The following is a 23,229-nucleotide window of genomic DNA, read 5'->3' on the forward strand; positions in this document are numbered from 1 at the left end:
ATTCCTCATCCATCCTAAATTCCAGGTACAGAACTGAATAACCCCTCACAGAGAATTCTTTAGTTATTCACTTGGCAAAAACAAACTTAACTTAAACTGTAACTTTCTATTCCCGCCCACGCATTAGACTTAGGTCAGGTACACGGGGTAGGCGTATTTAGAAACACCAGTTGAGTACGTTTAGTCAAATGTATATGTGTATGTAAATATATTTAATCATTTTAAACATCATATGGCTCAGAAACCATATCAATGTTTTTACAGTATTATTTTATACTATTGCTTCTAATGTATGCACTTTACTTAACTATAAGTATTGCAATAATATCGATCCATTTCTCTTGTACGAGAAAAGAGACTGATCAATAAATAACACCTTTTTATTGAACACGCCCGTCTCTTCCTTTTCTCTACATTCTGATGAGACTAAGAATGCACGTACTGACTGAGTAAAATAATTGCCTTGTGCTCACACGACTCTCGAGATTGACTCTTGATTAGGGGAGAGCAAAGTTGTCATGTTCTATGGTTGTCAGAAACTAAATCCCTTCTTGTCTAATCAGGGAAGTTAATCCTTCCTTGAACATTCGAGAAAGTTTCTAGCGAACTCTGAGCTTAGCTGGCAAACCCAAAAATTAAGTCTAGTATCGACAGTAGTAGACCTAGTTAACGTCTGGCCTAGGCCTTTACTGCTGTAGGTACTATTCCAATGCGCAGAGCCTATTGGGAAAATAGGAGCTACACTACAGAGATAGTTGAGGTGTTTGCACAGCACTTTCGGGTCGTATACGCGCCGGTTTCGGGCCTGCCGGAGGAGGACTCGTGCTTGTTACTTCGTGATCTTGACTTGCCCAGTCTCTCGGAGTCGGACAGGGTGTTAATGGAGGCTGATTTTTCCCTTGATGAGGTTGCGCTTGCTATTCGCTCTCTTCGTTCGGGGAAGGCCTCGGGCCCTAATGGTATACCGGTTGAGTTGTATAAGTTATGCCCAGACAAAATGGCGCCGTATTTGCTGCGTATGTTTGCGGCCTCGCGAGATCTTGGCTTTCTTCCTAGGGACCAGAGACTGGCCTCCATTGTGGTCATTCATAAAGACGGCAAGCCTCGCGAGCGTTGCGCATCGTATCGTCCGATTTCACTTTTGAACGCTGAGCCCAAGATATTGGCGAAAATGCTGGCAAATCGACTGGTCACGGTGATTGGCGGACTGGTTCACCCGGATCAGTCCGGTTTTATCCCGCAGCGCAATACTGCACTCAATCTTCGTCGTCTCCATGGCGTCATCGCGAGGGCGGGATCTCTTAGTGAGCCGGCCATCTTGGTTTTCCTTGATGCCTCGATGGCCTTTGATACGGTCGAATGGCCGTATTTGTGGGCCACCCTCGCCAAGTTTGGCCTTGATCCGAAATTCATTACATGGGTTAAACTCCTGTATGAGCAGCCGCTGGCACAGGTGGTGGTTAATGGTAGAGCCTCGGAGCCCTTTGCTCTCGGGCTGGGCACGAGGCAGGGATGTCCTTTGTCGCCGCTGTTGTTTGCGCTCGCACTTGAACCGTTGGCCGCCTGGCTCCGATGGGAACCCACCCTAAAGGGTATTCGGTGGTCTCCGGATTTTGAAGACCGTGTCTCATTATATGCCGATGACATCCTGTTGTATTTGACTTCCCCCCGTAAGTCCCTGGGAGTTCTCTTTGATGTTCTGCACTCCTTTGGCCGTAACTCCGGGTTGGTTATCAATTGGTCCAAATCCTGTATCTTTCCGCTCACCAATGACCCTCTTTCTTTGCCCCGAGTATGCCCGATTCCGGTTTCCGCCGATGGTTTTAAGTATTTGGGGATTTATATTTCGCTTGACCCTGCGCTGCGTTATGATCGGAATCTGATGCCTCGGCTCGCTCGGCTACGGTCGGACGTTGCGGCGTGGTGTAACCTGCCCTTATCCCCCTTGGGACGGGCAGCATTGTTTAAAATGATGTCCCTTCCCCGGTTCTTATATGCCGTACAAAACACACTTGATCTGGTGCCGGCTAGCTACTTTCGTGAGATTGAGTGTCTCCAGAGGAAGCTAGTGTGGGCTGGTCGTCCCCGTATTGCATTGGCTAAACTCACGCTGCCCTGGTATGACGGGGGCATTGCACTACCCGACATACGTCGTTATTACTGGGCATCTCAACTGAGTGCTGTGAACCATGCTATGTATGGCCCAGTTCCGAATCCTGCTTTTGAAATGGACCGATGGCTCTTACCCGGGGGGGACTACTACAGGGCGTTCTATTCTAGAGGTGCTAGGAAGAACTTGACGGGTCCCACGGCGGTGGCGGTGCGGGTGTGGGGCAGCGCGACCGCAGCTACTGGGTGGGCGGATAGGCTTACCAGAGCGACCCCTTTATTTGCTGCGGAGAGGCTGGGTGAGCTATGGACTTCAAGGGGGTTTGACAAGTGGGATCTCATCGGGATCAGTAAGGTGGGTGACCTCTGGGTCAAGGATAAAATTAGGACCTTTGCTGAACTACAGCAGGAGTATGGTTTGAGGGATTCGGAATTTTTTCGATATCTTCAGGTCCGTCATGCCATTGTGTCGGTTTTTCCGGCCGGCTCTGATATCCCGGAGAGCTCCCCCATGGAGGATAGGGTGCTGGACGGGCATGTTCCGGACAGCACTATCTCTCTTATTTATAAAAAACTTATCAATACTCGATCGGACTTGCTTGTTCACTTGCGTAGTGCCTGGACTAACGATGGGCTGGAACTGGATGATGAGGACTGGCAGGCCGCGATATCCTCTCCTAAGGAGGTCGCGATTCCGGCGCGTCTGCGACTTGTTCAGTTGAAAATTCTGCACCGTGTCTATGTCACGGGTCCCCGATTGATGCGTATGGGTTTCTCTGAGGATGGATTGTGTCGGCGGGGATGTGGCCTACTTGCTACTTTCCTCCATATTGTATGGGAGTGTCCGGCGGTTGTGTCCTTTTGGAAAGGTATACATGAGGTGATGAGTGAAGTCACGAATGTTCATATGCTACCTGAAGCTAGGCGCTGCCTATTGACTGTATGGGAACCGAATGATTGTAATGTTGCCCAGACTCAGTGGGTGACACTGGGGAACATGGTCGCGAAGAGGGACATTGCACAATTGTGGGGATCTCAGAGGGCTCCATCGGTCTCCGGGTGGGAAGATAATATGGACTGGTGCATGTTCAGGGAGAAGATTGTTTATATATCCCGTGGCCGACCCAAAAAATGGGGTAGGATTTGGACCCAGTGGAACGCATTCCGTGGGGATATATGTGAGCCCCCCTTCATCGATCCCCCTGATATTCCTTGTTCCCCTTGACTGTACGTTTCGGCTCCTTCCTGTGCTGTATCACTGATAGTTCATTGGCTCTGGGTCCCCGCTCTGCCCCCCCCTTTATTTCTCATCTCCTGTAGAATCCCCTACTTTTAGTGTTGTCTGACTGCTTCTCCCCGCACCTTATGGAACGGATCTACTGACTGGAATACAGCCTTGTTTTTTTTCCTCGTTGTTTTTCTTGTTTAGATGTTATAAAAATGAAACCTTTCTATCTCCTGTCATTCTGGAACTTACAGATTTCACTACTATGGCTGCCGGACCCCTGGTTGTCGGCTGATGAGCTGTGTACCACACTGTCGATTTGTGATATTGCCATAGCCGGCCCATTGGGTTGTAGGCATGTCTCTGTATTTATTTCTTGCAAATAAAGGTTTTAAAAAAAAAAAAAAAAAATCGCCCTTCACGACCTCTCAAAAACTTACTTGAGAAAGTGCGACATACCTTGAAGTCTTTGGCCTGTGGTATAGAAAGTAAATGGGTCCATGTGAGGATCAAAGCAGAGCAACCTCTAGAAACAAATTGCACAGGCTCTTAAAAAATCTTTTCTTCTCCTTACCAGACCTTCTTTAAAGAATGTTTTTGAAGATAATTCATTTTAGAAAAGAATCCTTGACAACAAAGTAATTTAATGAAGTGAAAAAACACAGAATCTGAGCAGAGCTCAGAGGATACTCCCTTAGCACAACGTGCGGTAGAAAATCTGAGGGACTGAGGCTCCTGCCAGGAAGGTTCTAGAGGGAGGTGATAGCTGATTGGCTCTTCTCTAGAGTTTGGTCCTTTTTACAAAAGGACATGGATATGTTACTAAGGAGAGGCCTTTTGGCCTACTATTCTCTATGTATGTCTATAAGACATTACTTTTCTATGTCACGGAGACTCCAGTCTCGAAGACGGGGAATGATTCAGGCATGTGAATCTATGAAAGACACCCATAATACTGGATAATAGACTTTAAGGGCCAGATGTAGGTAGAACTTATTTACCGATTCTTAATTACCGAATTTTACCGATTCGGTAATTAAGAATCGGTAAATAAGAAGGGGGGGTATGTAGGAACATCCAGATGTTCCATTTACCGAATCGGTAAATATCTGTATTTACCGATTCGGTAAATACCGACCGGTAATGCTCCATTCATTCCTATGGGCTTTGAAGCCCATAGGAATGAATGGGGCATTACCGGTCGGTATTTACCGAATCGGTAAATACCGATTTTGACAAGGGTGCAGGGGGTGTCACTTTGACACCCTCTAGCACCCCCAAAAAAGGTTCGGGGGCCATGTGGCAGGCATACCTGCCCTAAGGGCAGGTCTGCCTGTCATATGGCACAGGTGTGCATGCACACATGTGCATGCACACCTGAATCGGTATTTTACCATCAAATTGAATTTGATGGTAAAATACCGAATTTGTAGGGCTTGTGGGACTCAGAAGAGTCCCACCTACATCTCAATTTTACCGATTCTGTAAAAATACCGGTCGGTAAATTTACCGACAGGTATATTTACCGAATCGGTAAAATTACCGAAATGGCCTGTTGCAATCCCCCTACATCTCAAAAGCCAAATACCGGTCGGTAACGGCCGAAATCGGCCGTTACCGACCGGTATTTGGCTACCTACATCTGGCCCTTAATGTTTAAGTAGCTACATCCATTGTTTTCAGGCTCTCCTTTCCCGTCTGTTCAGAGGTGACGAGACCGCGACCGCTCAGCTCTGACTGTCGGCCGCCATGTTCCCCGTCCCAAAAGAGTTTAACAAACAATATTGATTACATAGAATAATTGTTGAAAATGTTTGTGTTTATATTACAGTAATATAAAATTGAAATGGATAATGAAATGGAACTTTTATTGTGAACAAATAACTGAGTCAGTTTATTCGCCTAGAGAAAACTGCACGCTTTACAGAGAAGGCCTCAACCCACTGTTAGGGTTAATTTGCTTTTTAAACGTGGAATGCAGAAAATTTTATTTTGTCCTTAGTTATGATTATTGTGTTCGTTCCTGGTCAATGGCTACGTGATTGGAGTATCAGTGGAACTTCCTATTGTCTGAGGAAATGTTTAGTTTTGAGGATAACTTCTCTAGTAAATTGTAACAAATGTTTCCAAAATGTGAGCAAGCCTAGGAAGGAGAATATCGTGATTTTCTCTGCTGAAGGACGCTGATGACTGAATGAGTCTAAAGAAAGAACTTTTGAGAGTAAAGAGCGACAGGTGTGGTGTGACTGAACATCCTATGCTCCTGAACCAATGAAAGCTGTGAACTGCTTTGACTTTGCTACTAAATTAGGGATGGACTTTAACATTTAGGGTATAACTATTAGTGTAGAAACTATGCTTGCTGGAATGAGAGAGAGGAGATTATGCTAGACAGGCGTGGTGAGGGAGAGCATCTTCATGTGAGCTGTTTCCCTTGAGTTTCTCTTTGGCTGCTGCTGTCTGATCTTGACTCTAACTTTTCTCCTCATACCTTTGTGAGGTTGCCCCAGCTTCCCCTTCCGGACAGAGGGTTAGCTCTTCAGACTATTAGCACGCGGTGCTATAGTTTTCTTAGCTATGCTTGCAGGTCAGGCCGCCCCCCCTCCGCACGGGTCCGCCTGTGTTGTGCCTGCCTTGAGCCAGCTGCTGATGCCTCGTGAGTTTGCCGCTCCCCCCTCCCGCTGGTATATTGTACTGTGTCTCTCTCCTTGATTTTCATTTTTATCCTATATTGTACTGTGCCTTAGTATTTACCGTTCTCTGTTGCCCTGCATTGTTGACTGTTTTTGTGCCCCTGCCCAGCTGCCTTTTTGCCTTCTGTCTCTCGCTGTCCCGTTCCTTTCCTGCCACTGCTTCCCTGCGCCCCCCCCCCGCTCTCCCATTCGCCACCCCTCTCCCACCTCCCAGCTGCTCCTCCCTCCCACATCCCCCTATATGGGGGCCACCGCCCGATAGAGGGAGCGACCCGTGACCCTGCTTGCAGGTCAGGCCGCCCCCCATCCACACGGCTCCGCCTGTGTTGTGCCTGCCTTGAGCCAGCTGCTGCTGCCTCGTGAGTTCGCCGCCGCCCCCCCCCCCTCCCACTGGTATATTGTATTGTACGGAGTCTCTTTCCTTGATTTTCGTTTTTATCCTATATTGTACAGTGCCTTAGTATTTACCATTCTCTGTTGCCCTGCATTGTTGACTGTTTTTGTGCCCCTGCCCAGCCCCCTTTTTGCCTTCTGTCTCTCGCTGTCATGTCCCTTTCCCGCCGCTGCCTCCCTGCAGCCCCGTCCCCGCTCTCCCATTCGCCACCCCACTCCCACCTCCCAGCTGCTCCTCCCTCCCACATCCCCTTATATGGCGGCCGCCGCACGGTAGAGGGAGCGACCCTTGACCCTGCTTGCAGGTCAGGCCGCCCCCCTCCGCACGGCTCCGCCTGTGTTGTGCCTGCCTTGAGCCAGCTGCTGCTGCCTCGTGAGTTCGCCCCCCCCCGCTGGTATATTGTAATGTCTCTCCTTGATTTTCGTTTTTATCCTATATTGTACTGTGCCTTAGTATTTACCGTTCTCTGTTGACCTGCATTGTTGACTGTTTTTGTGCCCCTGCCCAGCCCCCTTTTTGCCTTCTGTCTCTCGCTGTCCCGTTCCTTTCCCGCCGCTGCCTCCCTGCAGCCCCGCCCCCCGCTCTCCCATTTGCCAGCCCACTCCCACCTGCTCCTCCCTCCCACATCCCCTTATATGGCGTCCACTGTGAGACCGTGCAGCAGACGCGCGCAGGGGGGCGCGCCGCTGGCGCGCCGAAGCCGCACCTACGGCAAACCCGTCTGCGCCTGGACCGCGCCCAGCGCCAGAACCCCTGGACCCTGCAAACGCCACATCACCAGACTCCAGTACGACGCCAGCACCCTCCACGCACTCAACACCGGCCGAAACCACACCTGCTTCCAAGCTGCCCCGAAACGGACTCATAGACCTTTCTCCTGCCACACCTTTAGCTACACCTGCAACAGAGCCACCAAACCGCCAAGGACTGGACCCAACCACCTCTCCTGCATACTCCTCAACACCCGCTCCGCACGCAAACACGCCATCGAGCTCTGGGATCTGCTCGACACCTCCGCCCCAGACGTGGCCTTCCTGACCGAGACCTGATGGAACAACTCCTCGGCGCCCGACATCGCCATAGCCATCCCGGACGGTTACAAGATCACCCGCAGGGATTGCGCCAACGGAATCTGAGGAGGAATTGCCATCGTCCACAAGTCAACCCTCAAAGTCCCCACATACACAGACGACACCCTCAACACCGCCGAACACCTGCACTTCCGGATCCACACCGACCCCAACACCACCCTCAGAGGTAAACTCATCTACAGGCCCCCCGGACCCAAGCTCAATTCTGCGACTCCATTGCCGACCTCGCCAGCACCCACGCTCTCGCCTCCACGGACTACATCCTCCTCAGAGACCTGAATTTCCACCTCGAGAACAACAACGACGCCAACACCGCCGCCCTGATCGACAACCTTGGCCTCAGATAACTCGTGACCGCACCCACCCATGCCGCTGGCCACACGCTGGACCCCGTCTTCTCCACAGGTTCCCACGTCGCCTTCAACCACACCACCGAACTCCACTGGACCGACCACCGTTGCATCCATTTCACCTTCAAGAAATCAACCACGCACCACCGCACCCAACAGCTACCCCGCCGCTGCTGGAGCAAAGTCACCGACGACCAGCTGATCACCATCCTTGCCCAAAACCCTCCCACCGACCCCACCAACCCAGACACCACAGCCCGCAACCTCAGACAGTGGATCAACGACTGCGCCAACACCCTTGCCCCACTCAAGAAACCCTCCAACAACCAGGCCAGTAAGAGAGCAACCTGGTTCACTGACGAGCTGCAGATGTCCAAATGCGCATGCCGGAAACTGGAGAAGATATGGCTCCACGAACGCACCCCGGACAACCAGGCAGCCCACAAGGACGCCACCCGCAGACATCACCACCTCATCAGACTAGCCAAGAGATCCTCCTTCAAAGACCGCCTGGGTAACAGCACACACAACAGCAAAGAGCTCTTCAGCATCGTAAAGGAACGCTCCAACCCCAGCGCCAATGCCAACGACATACCGCCCTCACAAGAACTGTGCAACTCACTAGCCATCTTCTTCCACCGCAAGATCGCGGACATCCATGACAGCTTCAACACCATGACCACCCCGACTACACCAGACTCTACCTCCCCTGTGAACACCACCAGCGCCAATCGCTTGACCTCCTGGTCCAACGTCAACGACGACGAGACACACAAGGTCATGAACTCCATTCACTCAGGATCTCCGTCAGACCCGTGCCCTCACCACGTATTCAACAAAGCAGACGCAGCCATCGCACCCCAGCTACGGAAGGTCATCAACATCTCCTTCGAAACAGCGGCATTCCCGGAAAGCTGGAAACATGCCGAAATCAACGCCCTCCTCAAGAAGCCCAAGGCGGACCTCAAGGACCTCAAGAACTTCCGGCCCATCTCCCTGCTCCCGTTCCCGGCAAAGGTCATCGAGAAAATCGTCAACATACAACTGGCCCGCCACCTGGAAGATAACAACATCTTGGACCCATCCCAGTCTGGGTTCCGACGAAACCACAGCACTGAGACAGCCCTCATCGCCGCCACAGACGACATCAGGCGCCAACTAGACAACGGCGAAACATCAGCCCTCATCCTCCTGGACTTGTCAGCTGCCTTCGACACGGTCTGCCATCGCACTCACACGCCTCCTAGAAGCCGGAATTCAACAGAACTGGACCACGTCATTCCTCTCCGGCAAAACCCAGAGCGTCCGCCTCCCGCCCTTCCGATCCGAGGCCATCGACATCATCTGCGGCGTCCCCCAGGGCTCATCCCTCAGCCCGACGCTGTTCAACGTCTACATGGCCCCCCTCACACAAGTGGCCCGCCAACACGACCTTAACATCATCTCCTACGCCGACAACACCCAGCTCATCCTCTCCCTCACCAAGGACCCGTACACCGCCAAAACCAGCCTCCACGATGGAATGAAGGCCGTCGCCGAGTGGATGAGCAACAACCGTCTGAAGCTGAACTCGAACAAGATGGAGGTCCTCTTCCTCGGAACCACCCCCTCAGCCTGGGACGACTCCTGGTGGCTTACCACACTGGGATCAGCACCAACACCCACCGACCATGCACGCAACCTAGGATTCATCCTCAACTCCTCCCTCTCCATGTCTAAACAGGTCAACGCCGTCTCCTCCTCCTGCTACAACACCCTCCGCATGCTCCGCAGGATCTACAAGTGGATCCCGACCGAAACAAGAAGAACGGTGACACAGGCCCTCGTCAGCAGCAGACTGGACTACGGCAACGCACTCTACGCAGGAATCCCAGCCAAACACCTACGACGACTACAACGCCTCCAAAACGCATCCGCCCGACTGATCGTCAACGTCCCCCGCCGCAGCCACATCACCCCCCACCTGAGAGTCCTTCATTGGCTCCCCGTTGACAAGAGGATCACCTTCAAGCTCCTCACCCACGCACACAAAGCACTCCACAACGCCGGACCAGTCTACCTGAACAGCAGACTCAGCTTCTACACCCCACCCACCAGCCTCGCCCTCGCTGCATCCAACGAACGACCTCCGGTGGCAGATCCTTCTCCTACCTCGCCGCCAAGACCTGGAACACCCTCCCTACGGCAGACCCAAGACCTACTCACCCTCAGAAGACTCCTCAAGACATGGCTCTTCGAACAGTAGTGCCCCCCCCCCCCCCCCCCAGCGCCTTGAGTCCCTCACGGGTAAGTAGCGCGCTTTACAAGTACTCTGATTGATGATTTATGTTCATATGGTACTCTGTAATTGCATTGATTTGTTACAATGCTCTTTTGTCTCTCTTCCTATCCACTCACTCAGGCTCGTTAAGAGGGATGTTAATGTGAATTACCCTATTTTGTTTCTCTTATGTGACAAACTGAGATTCGATGCGGCACCTTTGTTTGACCATTTCATATGCTTTCAAAGAATTAGATAAAGCTAAGTGAATAGTAAAACTGAGTCTGTCATTATTGATAATTGTGATTAATGAGGTTTATATATTGTGATGTATAGTTTGGTTTGTAGAATATTCCCTTTGTTGTAGGTCCTCATAAGGGGAGTATTATCTGTCTTAACTATTGGCAATCCCTGTCAACTCTCAAAAGGTTCATCGGAGGACCAGTTATAGGTATGGGTCAAATTTTGTTTTAATAAAGAAAGGTTATTAAATTGGTTATGTGTGGTGAATATGTTACCCCATGCTCTCTGCTGTATCACAGGTCCCTCGGGCACCATCAGTTCCTGATAATTTTAACTGCAAGCATTCATTCATGAGGTGCAGGTCTCTAAACGTTTAGTGAAATTCATTCATGAAAAATGATGAAGGCGGGGACTTAAAGGAAAGCCTTGGGATTTGATTGGAAGGTAGACTGGAATCTTAGAGCACAGAGGGAAACGGTGCAGTCTTTTCTCTCCCCACAAAAAGTGTAAAGATTTAACAGGAAACAGAGGAAGGAGTGTGAAGGACGGAAAGAAGCAGCATCCTGCAACTGCCGCCTTAAATGAATCATTGGAAACTGATCACTCCTCAATCTGGATAAGGACAAGGATGCTTGATCCGGTTTTAACAGCACAAGTTGACGTCAGTGTGACACAGCGTCCCTTGTCTCACGTTAAGCATTGACGAAGCTGGTGTATGTAAAGCTGCTTCCCCTCAAATGTTGGCTCCTTTAAAACTGATAACATCCATGCTAGGGTATGTCCATTCGTCAAAGTCTTAACAGCAGTGGTCTGAAGTAAAGTTCTAAATGGACACATTTCACATAGCTGGAAAGAACGCCCTGTATGCCAGAGGATGAAAAGGAGCGTCTGTCCCGCTACCTGCAGTGCAGAACACCACCTTAATGCAGCCCAACCTACGAGGCTCACTATGGACATTACACGTGTGAAAAAAGGGCCATAACCCGAAGATGTTAAACCCAAAGAATAAAGCAATCGAACATAAACTATGCAATTTTTAGATTTCCATTGTTATTTTGCATTATAAAAAGTTTGTACAGTAATTATTTAGCGACAAAACAATCAGAAAAGTTGCATATTAAAGCTACAGCAGTTTGAGGGATTACTCACCAACCACCACCTTTGCACATGCACAGGAATCTCTGGGTTTTGGGCGGTTAGCAGCGGGCTGACTGAGGAGTTGAAGCGTTCATCAAACCAGCTTGATACTCCTTTCTCAGAGATGCATTTTTTACAGCTGCATGGCCGATGCCTCCTAGCCTGGGTCAAATTCCAGATGCTGCTGAAGCTACAGTAAGGCGACGAGTGATAAATGCACATGATCTGGTACATCTTGTGCACCAGGAGTAGTAGAAGGAGGAGGGCCGGGATAAATAACTTCTTGTGCTGCATCTTTCTGCAGTGGTTTGCTTTGTAATTCATCATTTAAAGTTTTCTTAGTGAAAAGATCACCAGCTAGTACACTTCTCGCAGTTTATTAGGACAAATGCATTTCCAGTTTGGACTTTAGAGAGACGCATTTTTTTTTTTTACGGTTTCTTCAGCCTCGAATAAGAGCCATGGAAATTTTTCTTCTTTCTTTCAACCAACTGATTTGTTTTTCTTTCCAGCTTTATCTCATTACCTATGTGGATGTAAAGCATGATCTACAGCACACGAGAGGAAACCATCAAACTCCGTTGGCGAAAAGGTCTGTGCAACATGCAGACAAACGGAAATCTCTCCAGTCAATAGAAAACTTCGAATTTGCAGTCTTTGGTGAAATCCTCACCTATGCTTCACACACCAAAAGTTCTTCCACAGAAGATGGTGTCTGGACTTTAAACATCTGAAAAGGAAACATGGATAAGAGTTGGATCATTGTTAAATATTTTTAAAGTGGTATGCGTATAACATTTCTTGCCAACAAAATAACAAAACAATCTGACATATATATTTCAAAAGTGTTAGAGATGTTCTACGACACAATTTCAACTCATAGCTGTAATCATGGATAGATTTTCAGAAGCAACGAGTGATCAGTTATCAGGATCTTGCTAGGTTTTTCCCCACTTACCCAAAAGTACCTTTGTCTATACTCTTTGCAGGCGTCACAGCGTTTGATCTTTTACGGCTCAACCTGGCACCCAGTGCCGTTATGCCCAAGGGGGGCTGCCTAACCTCACTTTGCACTAGGATATGCCTCCTAAACTCTGAAAAATTGGAGGTTAAGCCTTGAAGTGGGGGCTAGAAATGTGTCCAGCCTGTGTGTGAACTGCACACTATGGGTCATATGTATCATCAACCTGATTTGCGATTCTGAATTTGCGATTTTTTAGAAATCGCTATTTCAGAATTGCAAATAGGGATGTATGTAAAATTCGCTATTTTTTTTGCGAATTCTTAGTATTCCTTAATTGCGATTAGCAATTTGCGTATTGCAATTAAGGAATACTTTCCCATTCATTTCTATGGGCCAGGAGGCCCATAGGAATGAATGGGAAGTTATTCTTAATTTGCGATTCGCAATTTGAGAATCGCAAGTTGAGAATAATTTCATGGATGCAGGGGTGTCCAAAGGACACCCTGTTGCACCCCTGAAATAAGCATGGGTGCAAATGTGGCGCAGATACAGGCCCTAAGAGCATGTATGTGCGTCACATGGCACATTGAAAAACGCAAAAATTTGCATTTTTCAAGGAATTCGCAAATTACCACCAACTTCAAGATTCCTTAAGGACAATTAGCCTTTTTATTGCTTCATACATTGCATTTAAGGAATCGCTAAATTTGCAATTCCTTAAATGTAATTGAAAAATAAGGAATCGCAAATTGTGCGATTCCTTGTTTTGCACCAGATTTTCCTTAATACATACCATTTGGCAAATTCGCATTCGCAAACGCCAAAATCAAATGCGAATTTGCTTGATATATATGGCTCTATGCAGCTAAAACTCGGAAAAGAATGTGGCGCCCAGGATTGAAGAAGTTGTCTTCATCACGGTTTCTGAGATGGGCGACATTACCTTTGATTCCGGACCTTCTATTTTTAGGCCTGGCATTATTCCATGAGCAGAAATTAAGCAGCTTGTTGAAAAGCTGCCAGAGCATCTGGAATGTGTGACTAAAGAAAATGTGCTTATCTCCTTCATGTCCTACAACATTACACTTCTCCTCTACCCAGCTATTGCTCTTCTGTGACCCATCTGTGGTTTGCAGTGTTGTTGGTCCCTGTTCCAGTTCCTAATTCAGGTCTATACTGTTTTATCAAAGCTGGTGCCAGTCTCCGTCTGTAGGCTATTTGGGAGCATATCACCTGTCCTCTCAACTCGCTCTGTTTAAGTTATTGTTCGACTTACTCTTGCCTTTAGGGCATCCATACAATGTGCGCTTTGTGCATTCTAAACTTTATAGGCTATGTCATGTGCATTTGTGAACTACTTAACCCCTTCCACGCTCATGACGAGCTCAGCTCGTCATGAGTTACGCCTGTCGTGCGCTCATGACGAGCTGAGCTCGTCATGAACCGCTGCTTTTTAAAAAAGTCAGCGCACAGCAGGAAAACCCGCAGCACGCATGGGGTTAAACACCATTTGGAATGTCCTGTGGCACTTACGGAATCTGCTCACCCTCCAAAGTTCTACGGTAGTCGCTAACTTCAGTCAGTGTGGTCCGATAACCGTGACAGTTGGGTGTGTTTCATAATCTTGATCAGTGAGTCACAATGCAGTGTCTGGCAAGGGAGAAACAGACTAGTGTTGCGTTTAGTGATGAACCATATCGCATAACTGCCAGCTAAAACTGGTTATCGATTACCGTGGAGCATTACGTATATGGAAGTGTGCATTCTGAAAGACACTCATTTATTTCACTTTCTGGGATTTATGGTTGACCCTTGCTTGGCATAGGGTAGTTATGTTTTGAGGCATATTTGCCTAGGAGAAGGTTTTAGCTAGTCATATGGCTTGATCCGAGTTGTTTGCATGGTTGTGCAGGGAGGGGAGTTTAGGGTCTACTGTTGATGTAGTCGAGTTATTTGGATATCCTGGACATGGTTGTGCTGACTTGATGGAAAATCTTAGGCAACAATTTGGCTTAGAGGCGTGTTGTGCTCTTGATGGCACCAGGGGTTTTGTTTCATGTGTATTGCTGGTGCAGTGTGACATATGAGTATGACCTTATACGGAAGTGACACTAAGGTGGCAAACCCACATTCAAATGTATGGTGTCTAGAGAGCGTGTGTGTATGTATTTGTGTGTGTGTCTCATCACTTCAACTATTTATTAATACTATGGTCTGGTTGGGGGTGTGGCTTGGACGGCAGTGGTAATGGCTGCTTAACCGGGAGCTCCGTAGTCCAGGAGAGCGACTACAGCCTTTATCCCGGTGATTCCCCGCACTAACTCGAGCGCAAAACAGAGACCACGAAGCCTAAAACCATGAGGTGTCCTCCGGTTTCCTGATCTGCGACCCCAGACGCCTATTTGCAGACTTTTCTCCAGTTTTCGTCCGCCCGTGCTCCGGCTCCGAGAAGCCCTCAAAATGGCGGCGCCCGGTCACAGACTCATTGCCTGACACCGAAGGCTGGTTCTACACCCACAGCCAGCATCCACCCTCCACACGACCCGGTGATGGAAAAGAACACCTAGGCATACATACAGATCCCCACCGAGGTGAGAAGACCCTACGAAAGTGCCGCTACAGCCCGAAAATCGGCCCGACGTGCTGGACCTCAAAATGGCGGCGCCCTCGGAATTTCGAAATATCTTTATTCACTGTTCCTAATGAAATGCCTCACGTCGCGGGGAAGCCATCTATCGCCACAAGATCCCTTCGATCTGCCCTACAAGAAGAGAGATGCCCTGTGAGCAACACAGTCGTGTTTAAACGCAGCAAAGGTATTCTCCACACCTCGTGCTTGTCACAATAAGACCAGACGCTGATCACCAAAAGCCCCCTGCTGCCTCCACACTGCGGGGAGTGATGCCCCATATCCCGCGCTTTCAGCCATCCGTGTGATGAGGATCAGCCCTACACCTCTTGTTCATCGCCATTCAGTTAGGTGCCTCTGCCCTTCATAGACTGTCTCCAGGGGTAAGAAGGTCTCTAACCGACATTTTTAGAGAGCTGTACGAGGCTCTTGCCTCCACTTCGACGTGCAGTGACTTGCTCACTTTCTACCTGCGACCTCCTGAACCATCTGACCCTGTCCAGTCGCCGGATACATCCCGATGCTTCTAAACAAAGCCCATTGAACACCGTCTTCCAGCTGTATCTCCACGCCAACTCCGGGCTCTGCTGACTCTCACACTCCTACGATCAACTCACTCCGGCTCCAGGCGGTGACCTGTAAGAGAGTTGTAGTCTCGCCTGCACAGTACACCTTTAACCGGATCATATTCAATCACACCTGGACTAATCACAAAGAGCGATAACCGCGACTACAAGACTCACCTATAAGTTCTCCTACAATTCTTATCGCTGCGACCACTACTCTATTCTGCCACAATGTCGAACAGAGAAGATAGAAATATTGTCAAGAAAGTAAAACCAGAACCGACTATCTCAGAATCACCCATTAAAAACAAAACAGACATGGCGGCCACGATGGAAATGATTCTTAGGAAATTAGCAGACCTCCATGAGCTCTCTAAATTCACCAAAGCTAACACCGAATCCATGCAGCTCAAACTCACAGCGATTAGGGCCGACATGAGCGTACTGAATACAGGATTGGGGGTGGCCGAACAACGCATTAGCGACGTGGAAGATCTATCACGACAATCAACGAAGAAAATCCAACACCTAGAGAATACAACTGACTCTCTCAGACGTCACAACGCTGAGTTAGAAGATCGGAACAGAACGGGGAACATTAGAATTTTCGGCGTACCGGAGAATTCTGAAAAGGACGCGGACTCTTGCGTGGCCTTCCTGGAATCATGGATCCCCATGATCACCAAAATAGACTTCCCACACGGCCTCGAATTGGACAGGGCACACAGGATCCCCACCTTCGCTAGTAAACACACCAAAGGCCCTAGGCCGCTGATATGCAAGCCGCTCAGGTTCCAGCACGTTGAGATGATCCTCCAATATGCAAGGAAAAACCACTCCATTCTATGGGAGGGCCAAAGAATCATCTTCACGCAGGATTATTCAAAGGACACGGTGGAGTTGCGCAAGGGTTTTCTAGACCTACGCGACAAGCTCAGATCCAAAAACATCACCACCTCTTTCGCAGGCCCCGCTAAATTCAAGATTATGTTAGACGGCCGCCCCAGATTCTTCACGAATCCCAAAGTCCTAGCACATCTCCTCGAAGACCACACTGCACAAGAAATGGATCAATCAACCGGTCTCTCCAATAAAAGGAAAACGGCGGCTCTAACCCCTCATGATGCAGCCCTTCCGATTCATTGACACCCTGTTCTGGCAGGGTCAAGGTTTGCTACCTGCGAGCTCGAGATGTGCTCGACACTATGGACCTCTATCCAGGTGCCACCAACCCTCCAATCAAGAAGTGCAACACCCTGCCTGAGTGTTCTCTTGTTCCGTGAGTTTATAGCCTAGACGGTAGGGCCATGTTAGTGACTTTAAGAATCAGGTTAACCAGTGCTAATGTTCTACTTAGGCTACTCTGGTTTCGAACACTGTATTCTTGTTCCATACAATGCGTATACCGCAAATCAGACAAAGCTCTATCTACCCAGCTCTATAGTTCATATCAAAGCCAGGCTACCACCTAGACCTGGGTAACCTACATCCTCACTGTTTGTTTAGTTACTAATTAGAGCCAATGGGCTCACACAATAGGTTCCCAACCTTAGCCCCTCCTGCCGATTTAAATATTGGCTCGGATGGTTTAATATTTGTTAATCCGGCTCTTACAGCGGGATTGTATACTCCCAATTGACTCTACTACAGGGAATGTTACTATGTTATTGTTAATGTTACTCCTGTTCTACCTAGCAAGGTACTGTCGTCGTACTCCCTACGTACGTATTTGTGGGGGGGGGAAGGAGGGGGGAGACATTGGGTGAAATTGGAAGGGAGGGAGTTATAGAGGGTTAAGATGATCCAGAAGTCAAGAGATTCTACCTATATTTTGTACTGCTTTTTGCTTATGTTTGTTCTTTGCAGGTACAGCACTCACTTTTTCTCGGCACAAACACCTTTTGCTACATGCTGTAACCTCCACCCTCTACTTAAAGTTGCATCTCCATACACTGAACTATGCAGGCTATCCTTTCTGCATACAAAAAGTCAAGGCCTACATCCACCACCCGATCCACGCGGGCAACCACGGCACCCCGCTCACCGAGCGCTCTTTCCACCAGATCAATCCTTAGCGAGTAAGGCTCACACCGATGGCTAGCGCCAAATCATTAGCAGACGACCGTAACATAATCTCCCTGAATGTCAAAGGACTTAACCACCCGGTAAAAAGACGAACATTTTTCGAATACCTCGCTAAAACAAAAGGGGACGTCATCTTACTCCAGGAGACCAAGCTGTCAGAGGAGGACTTACGTTTCCTGAACATACACTGGGCGTCACAAATACTGAGCTCCCCCGCAACACACAAAAAAGGCGGAGTTATCACTTTACTGGCGAAAAAATCCAACTTAACTCTAGTCTCACACACACATGACACGATGGGAAAACGATCGGTGACACACCTCCTAAGGGAAGATGACCCTATACATGTTGTGATTATCTACGGCCCCAATTCTGATGACCCCGAATTCTGGGACTCAGTCTCTCGCTCGATAGAACACATTCCACAAGACGATCTACTTGTAGTAGGGGGCGACTTCAATCTCCCCCTGGACCCAATATTGGACAGGCAATCCAAATGCACATTTCACTCCTCCCGTTCACACGAAGCCCTCTTACGCCTTTGTGAGCGATACTGCCTAAAAGACTCCTGGCGCCTCCAAAATCCAGATGTTAGAGACTATACCTTCTTTTCTGCCCCACATAAATCATATTCACGCATTGATTTTTATCCTAATATCAAGCTCCTTCACACACCTGATAGAGGAAACTGAAATAGCCCCTAAATTAGTATCCGAACATGCCTGTATCCGCACCAAACTTGCTGGCTCCCGCTCGATCCTTCCCCCTAGGAGATGGAGATTTAACGAGGAAACCTTATCCGACCCCTCTAACAAACTACTCATAGCTAACGCCATTGAAGAATATTTATTACTGAATGATGTTCAAGACACTGCACCTAATACCTTATGGGACGCACTTAAGGCTACGGTTCGTGGGGTCATTATCAGTATCAGAGCCAAAACTAACAAAGCATTAAATAAGGACCTAGAACAACTGAAACAACAGATTGGTCTCCTAGAATCCCACCACAAATCCAATCCCCTTGATTCCAAATCTCTAGAACTACTGACCCAAAAGAAATATGAATACAACACCATCACTAGTAAGAGAGCGGGTGTATGGATCAATCGCTTCAACGCCCTAAAATTATGTGAGGGAAACAAGGCAGGCAAGCTCCTCGCTTCCTATCTCAAACATAAACAGAGACTGTCCACCATATCCTCGATAAAGGACTCCACAAACAACACCCATACCAGACAATCCAAAATCCCTGAGACATTCAAAACCTTCTACGAAGACCTATACAAAAACGATAAAACATTGGACATGGCAGCCTGCAATGACTATCTTGCGTCCCTACAACTCCCCAAATTATCTGAAGGCGATAAGTCTCAACTAGGGTCCCCCATTACAAGCGCAGAGATTACAGCGGCCATCAAAACATTAAAGAACAATAAGGCCCCCGGGCCTGATGGCTTTTCCGCGGCCTTTTATAAAGCCTTCACTAACCAACTCAACCCCGCGCTCCAAACCCTTTTTAATTCCACAGCGACCAGTGGAAGCATTTCCCCCTCGATGAGTAAAGCCACAATCATAGTCATCCCCAAGGAGGGAAAAGACCCTCTCCTAACCAAGAACTACCACCCCATCTCTTTGATAAATCTTGACTGCAAGATTTACGCCAAAATCTTAGCGAATAGATTAAATTCCTTCCTCCCAAAACTGATTAGCCCGGCACAGGTTGGCTTCCTGAAACATCGGATGTCGAAAGACAACACCAGATTACTGTGTCACCTATTGGAGAAAGCTAAGAACTCTACCTCCCAAATAGTGGCGATAACCTTAGATGCAGAAAAGGCCTTCGATAAGGTCTCATGGTCTTTTCTCCAACAATGTATTCATAGTTTCAACCTCGGTCACTCCTTTATCAAAATGGTGATGGCCCTTTACTCCTCCCCGTCAGCTAGAATAGCAATCAACGGTACCCTCTCCAACCCGTTTCGACTCTATCAGGGCACCAGGCAAGGCTGCCCGCTCTCCCCAGCACTTTTCCTCCTAGCCCTTGAACCCCTCCTAACTGATATCAAGCGCAACGAAGAAATCGCCGGAGTCTCTTTCGGTGACACCCGGGTAAAATTAGCAGCCTACGCTGACGACATCTTAATCGCAACAGAAGACCCCGCTAAATCTATCTCTGGACTCATGTCCTCAATCGGTAAATACTCAGCCCTATCAGGATATAAATTAAATAAGGACAAATCCGAAGTCAAGCCCCTAAATTTCCACACCACCAAGGAGGTCCTAGGTGACTCGGGACTAGCATGGCAAACGGATGTTATTAAATACTTGGGAATGGAATTTACTGACTCCCTTCTGAGCACACTCAGACACAATGAATCCACTACCCTTACCAAAATTAAACGCCTACTTGATGGTTGGTCTCCCCAGTTTATTACCTGGTGGGGTCGGGTGGAAACCATAAAAATGATGGTATCCCCGTTAGTCAACTATCTCAGCACGATGCTACCCCTCACCCTCTCCAAAGAATTCCATAACAAGCTAGACAAAATGCTTTCCTCCTTTCTCTGGCAAGGCAAAAAAGCCAGAATTAGTCTAAAAAAGCTACGATTAGATAAAAAACTGGGAGGTGTTAATCTGGCGGACTTTAAGCTATACCAAACCGCCTTTCTGGCCAGACAGGGTTCGTATTGGATAACGCCACAGACGGACTACACCCCGGTGTGGCTGACCGTGGAAAAATCCCTCCTCCAAGGCCTCGACCCCTCCACCCTTCTCACCATTAAAATTCGCCCCAACCTAGGCTCAGGCCCCATCTTTAAAAATACCAAAATGGCCTTACTCTAAGTGAGCATACACCTACCACACCAATTCCAGAATTCAAGATGGGAATCGCTCAGGCAGAACAACACCCTAACATATAAAGGGAAACCACTGCACTACACCACATGGATAGCCAAGGGGATACACTTTCCACACCAACTCTACAAGGGCTCGTCACCGCTCCCCTTTAGTGCACTACAAAATAGATATCAGCTCCAACGCATGGAATTCTATAACTTTTTACACATCAAAGTGGCACTCACAAAGGCAGACTTAAGTGATCTCACCCCCTCCCTCCCTGACTTCCTCCATACGCTCAATAGACTTGGCCATCAAGTTTCGAGAATCTACAAATTAATCCGCCCACAAAGTTCCACCTTGACTGACCCCCTAAGATTATACTGGGAATCTTATTCGTCCACACCAACTTCAGAAATAGAGTGGGCCAAACTTGGGAATCCACCACACGTCACAAAATCAGCCCCACTCTGTCCCAAACTAAGTTCTGGCTTCTCCACAAAGCCTTCTGGACGCCGAAGAGGCTATTCCTACACAACATTAGGGACGACGACACCTGCTGGAATTGCAAGGAAGAAAGTGGGGATCTCGAACACCTAATACTTAAATGCCCATGTGTCACCACCTACTGGGACAGAATCTTTGATTTCGTCACCAAAGTCTTACATGTCTCGCTTCCGAGGGAATTCTCAACCCTCGTGTTGGGATTTACCAAAGCTATCACACTCAATGATAATGACAAAGCCCTACTTGACCTACTACTGACGGCGGCGGTTAAGATCATACGAAACAATTGGAAGGACACAACTAAAGCCTCCTTTCCCCACTGGCTTAACCGGGTCTCCAATCTCAGAGGAGCCGAAAATATAGCCCTTGCCACTACCCCTTGGCGCCCCCCCACATAGGAAACTCTGGACCTCACTGGATGAATACTTTGACTTACACAAACCACCATGATCGCCTGATGAACCCACGTTATTATGACAAGGTTGTTAATACGTTCATGTATCCTGTATGCCTGCTTGCAGACTTACCGTCATATCAGTGAAATGTTGCAACGCTCTTATATTTTATTTCTGTACATAATTTCTTAAATGTAATTTTGTATGTATAATTTATATGCACTTTCATCTGTTTCTTTGAGCTTGCCACCATCATGTAATCTTTATTTCCTTCATGTAATATTTAATTTGTACTTACGATTGTTTTACATGCTGATCACTTCTTAAACTCCTAATAAAAATTTGTGAACTCAAAAAAAATACTATGGCCTGGTTGCTTATCTGGTGATTGATCATCTAAGCGAAGTCGGGGTTAACAGCACATCTTACTATTACTCCTCACAATGGTACACATTCTATTCATCTGGTAAGGATGAAATGCAGTGTTTATATAAACGGGCTTGAACCAGGGACAGTAATTTTTTTCACTGATCTCTGCAAAGGATTCGTTAGTTGACTGCTTTATTTGGCTTGCATTATCTCAAAAGTATGTTTTACTCTTTTTGCCAATTGTCTTGAATCAGTGCGAAGTGCTGCTCTGCCCCTTGGACCACACTCACTCAAAACACTCAAATAAAATAGGTACCCGTCCAAACCTCTCTGCGACAACCAGGTAGCAATCTTCCTTTTTGCATCTAGTGTCGAATGATGGTGTATAATAATGAATAATGCATGCTTCTCTTAGCATTCTCTTCGAATGGGTCTGATAAATAAAAGATTCCAGCAGGTGTGGAAAATTAAAGAGAACTTTTCTATTCGGAGGATCTCAGACAGCTGCTATGTTTATGTCTCACTTACAGACAACTTTTATAATACGAACACTAAGACGGCGTTTTGCACCACTGATCATCATTGGTTTGCTTCCTTGTCAATCATTTGCTAGTTTATTATTCATTTGTTTTCCTTCTTTTTCTTGTGTTTCTCCCTCCCCTTGAGCATAGCTTATTTACCATCCTTTTGAAATGATGGTTTGTATCTGTCCATTGCTGACATCAGGGAATTATTTCCTTTTGTTTCAGCACTCCATGGGAATGCATGTATTTTCTGTCACTCTCCTTCGTGTGTGATGCGTCCCCGTCATATCCCCTCTTTCTCTGCACTCTCCATGCTGCTCCTCTCAGTTCGTCTATAATTTCCGCCCGTCCTGCTCAGCCTTCTTTTGGGGCCCATCGGGAGACGGGGAGGGGAAGAACCGACCGGACACAGATGTAAGGTGTGATAAAGGCCGCTTTTATTGGAAAACAGGTGCATCCTGAAAACATACCCCAACCTTGGCCTTTGCCGTACAAAACTAAGCCTAACTAATTATACATATACCTGACCAATCCCCCCACCCCCACCCCTAAACAGTTCCCCGCCAACATCATAAACATCCTTGTCAGTTACCCAAACGCCTGCCTCAACTGTTTTAACATCTGCCATATGTACACTCCCTCCCCTTCAACCAGTAAAACTCCTTCCTCCTATCCTACCCCCCCCCATTTAACTAGGGAAAAGCGCCATCCGACATAAAACATTCCAGCACCTGCTCCCAGCGACAACACTTCTCAACCCTAACACAGAAAGCACCTGCGACCAACAAAAACCCTTCTTCCCAACCCAGAAAACAAGAACCCCCGGACCCAATCCCCCCTACACCCT

The 23,229-nt window shown here is 47.9% G+C and overlaps 1 protein-coding gene across 2 annotated transcripts in view; it reads right to left on the minus strand.

Moving 5' to 3' along the window:
* The window catches only part of LOC144768497 (CMP-N-acetylneuraminate-beta-galactosamide-alpha-2,3-sialyltransferase 2-like), a 496,260-nt gene that overhangs the window by 266,814 nt on the left and 206,217 nt on the right, over positions 1–23,229 (minus strand). For both annotated transcript variants that reach the window (XM_078652207.1, XM_078652208.1), the window contains exon 2: positions 11,515–12,232. In XM_078652207.1, the coding sequence (XP_078508333.1) occupies positions 11,515–11,829 (315 nt within the window). In that variant the 5' untranslated portion in view covers positions 11,830–12,232. The remainder of the gene's footprint in view (positions 1–11,514; positions 12,233–23,229) is intronic.

The sequence above is a fragment of the Lissotriton helveticus genome, chromosome 7 (genome assembly GCF_964261635.1).
Source record: "Lissotriton helveticus chromosome 7, aLisHel1.1, whole genome shotgun sequence".
NCBI lineage: Eukaryota > Metazoa > Chordata > Amphibia > Caudata > Salamandridae > Lissotriton > Lissotriton helveticus.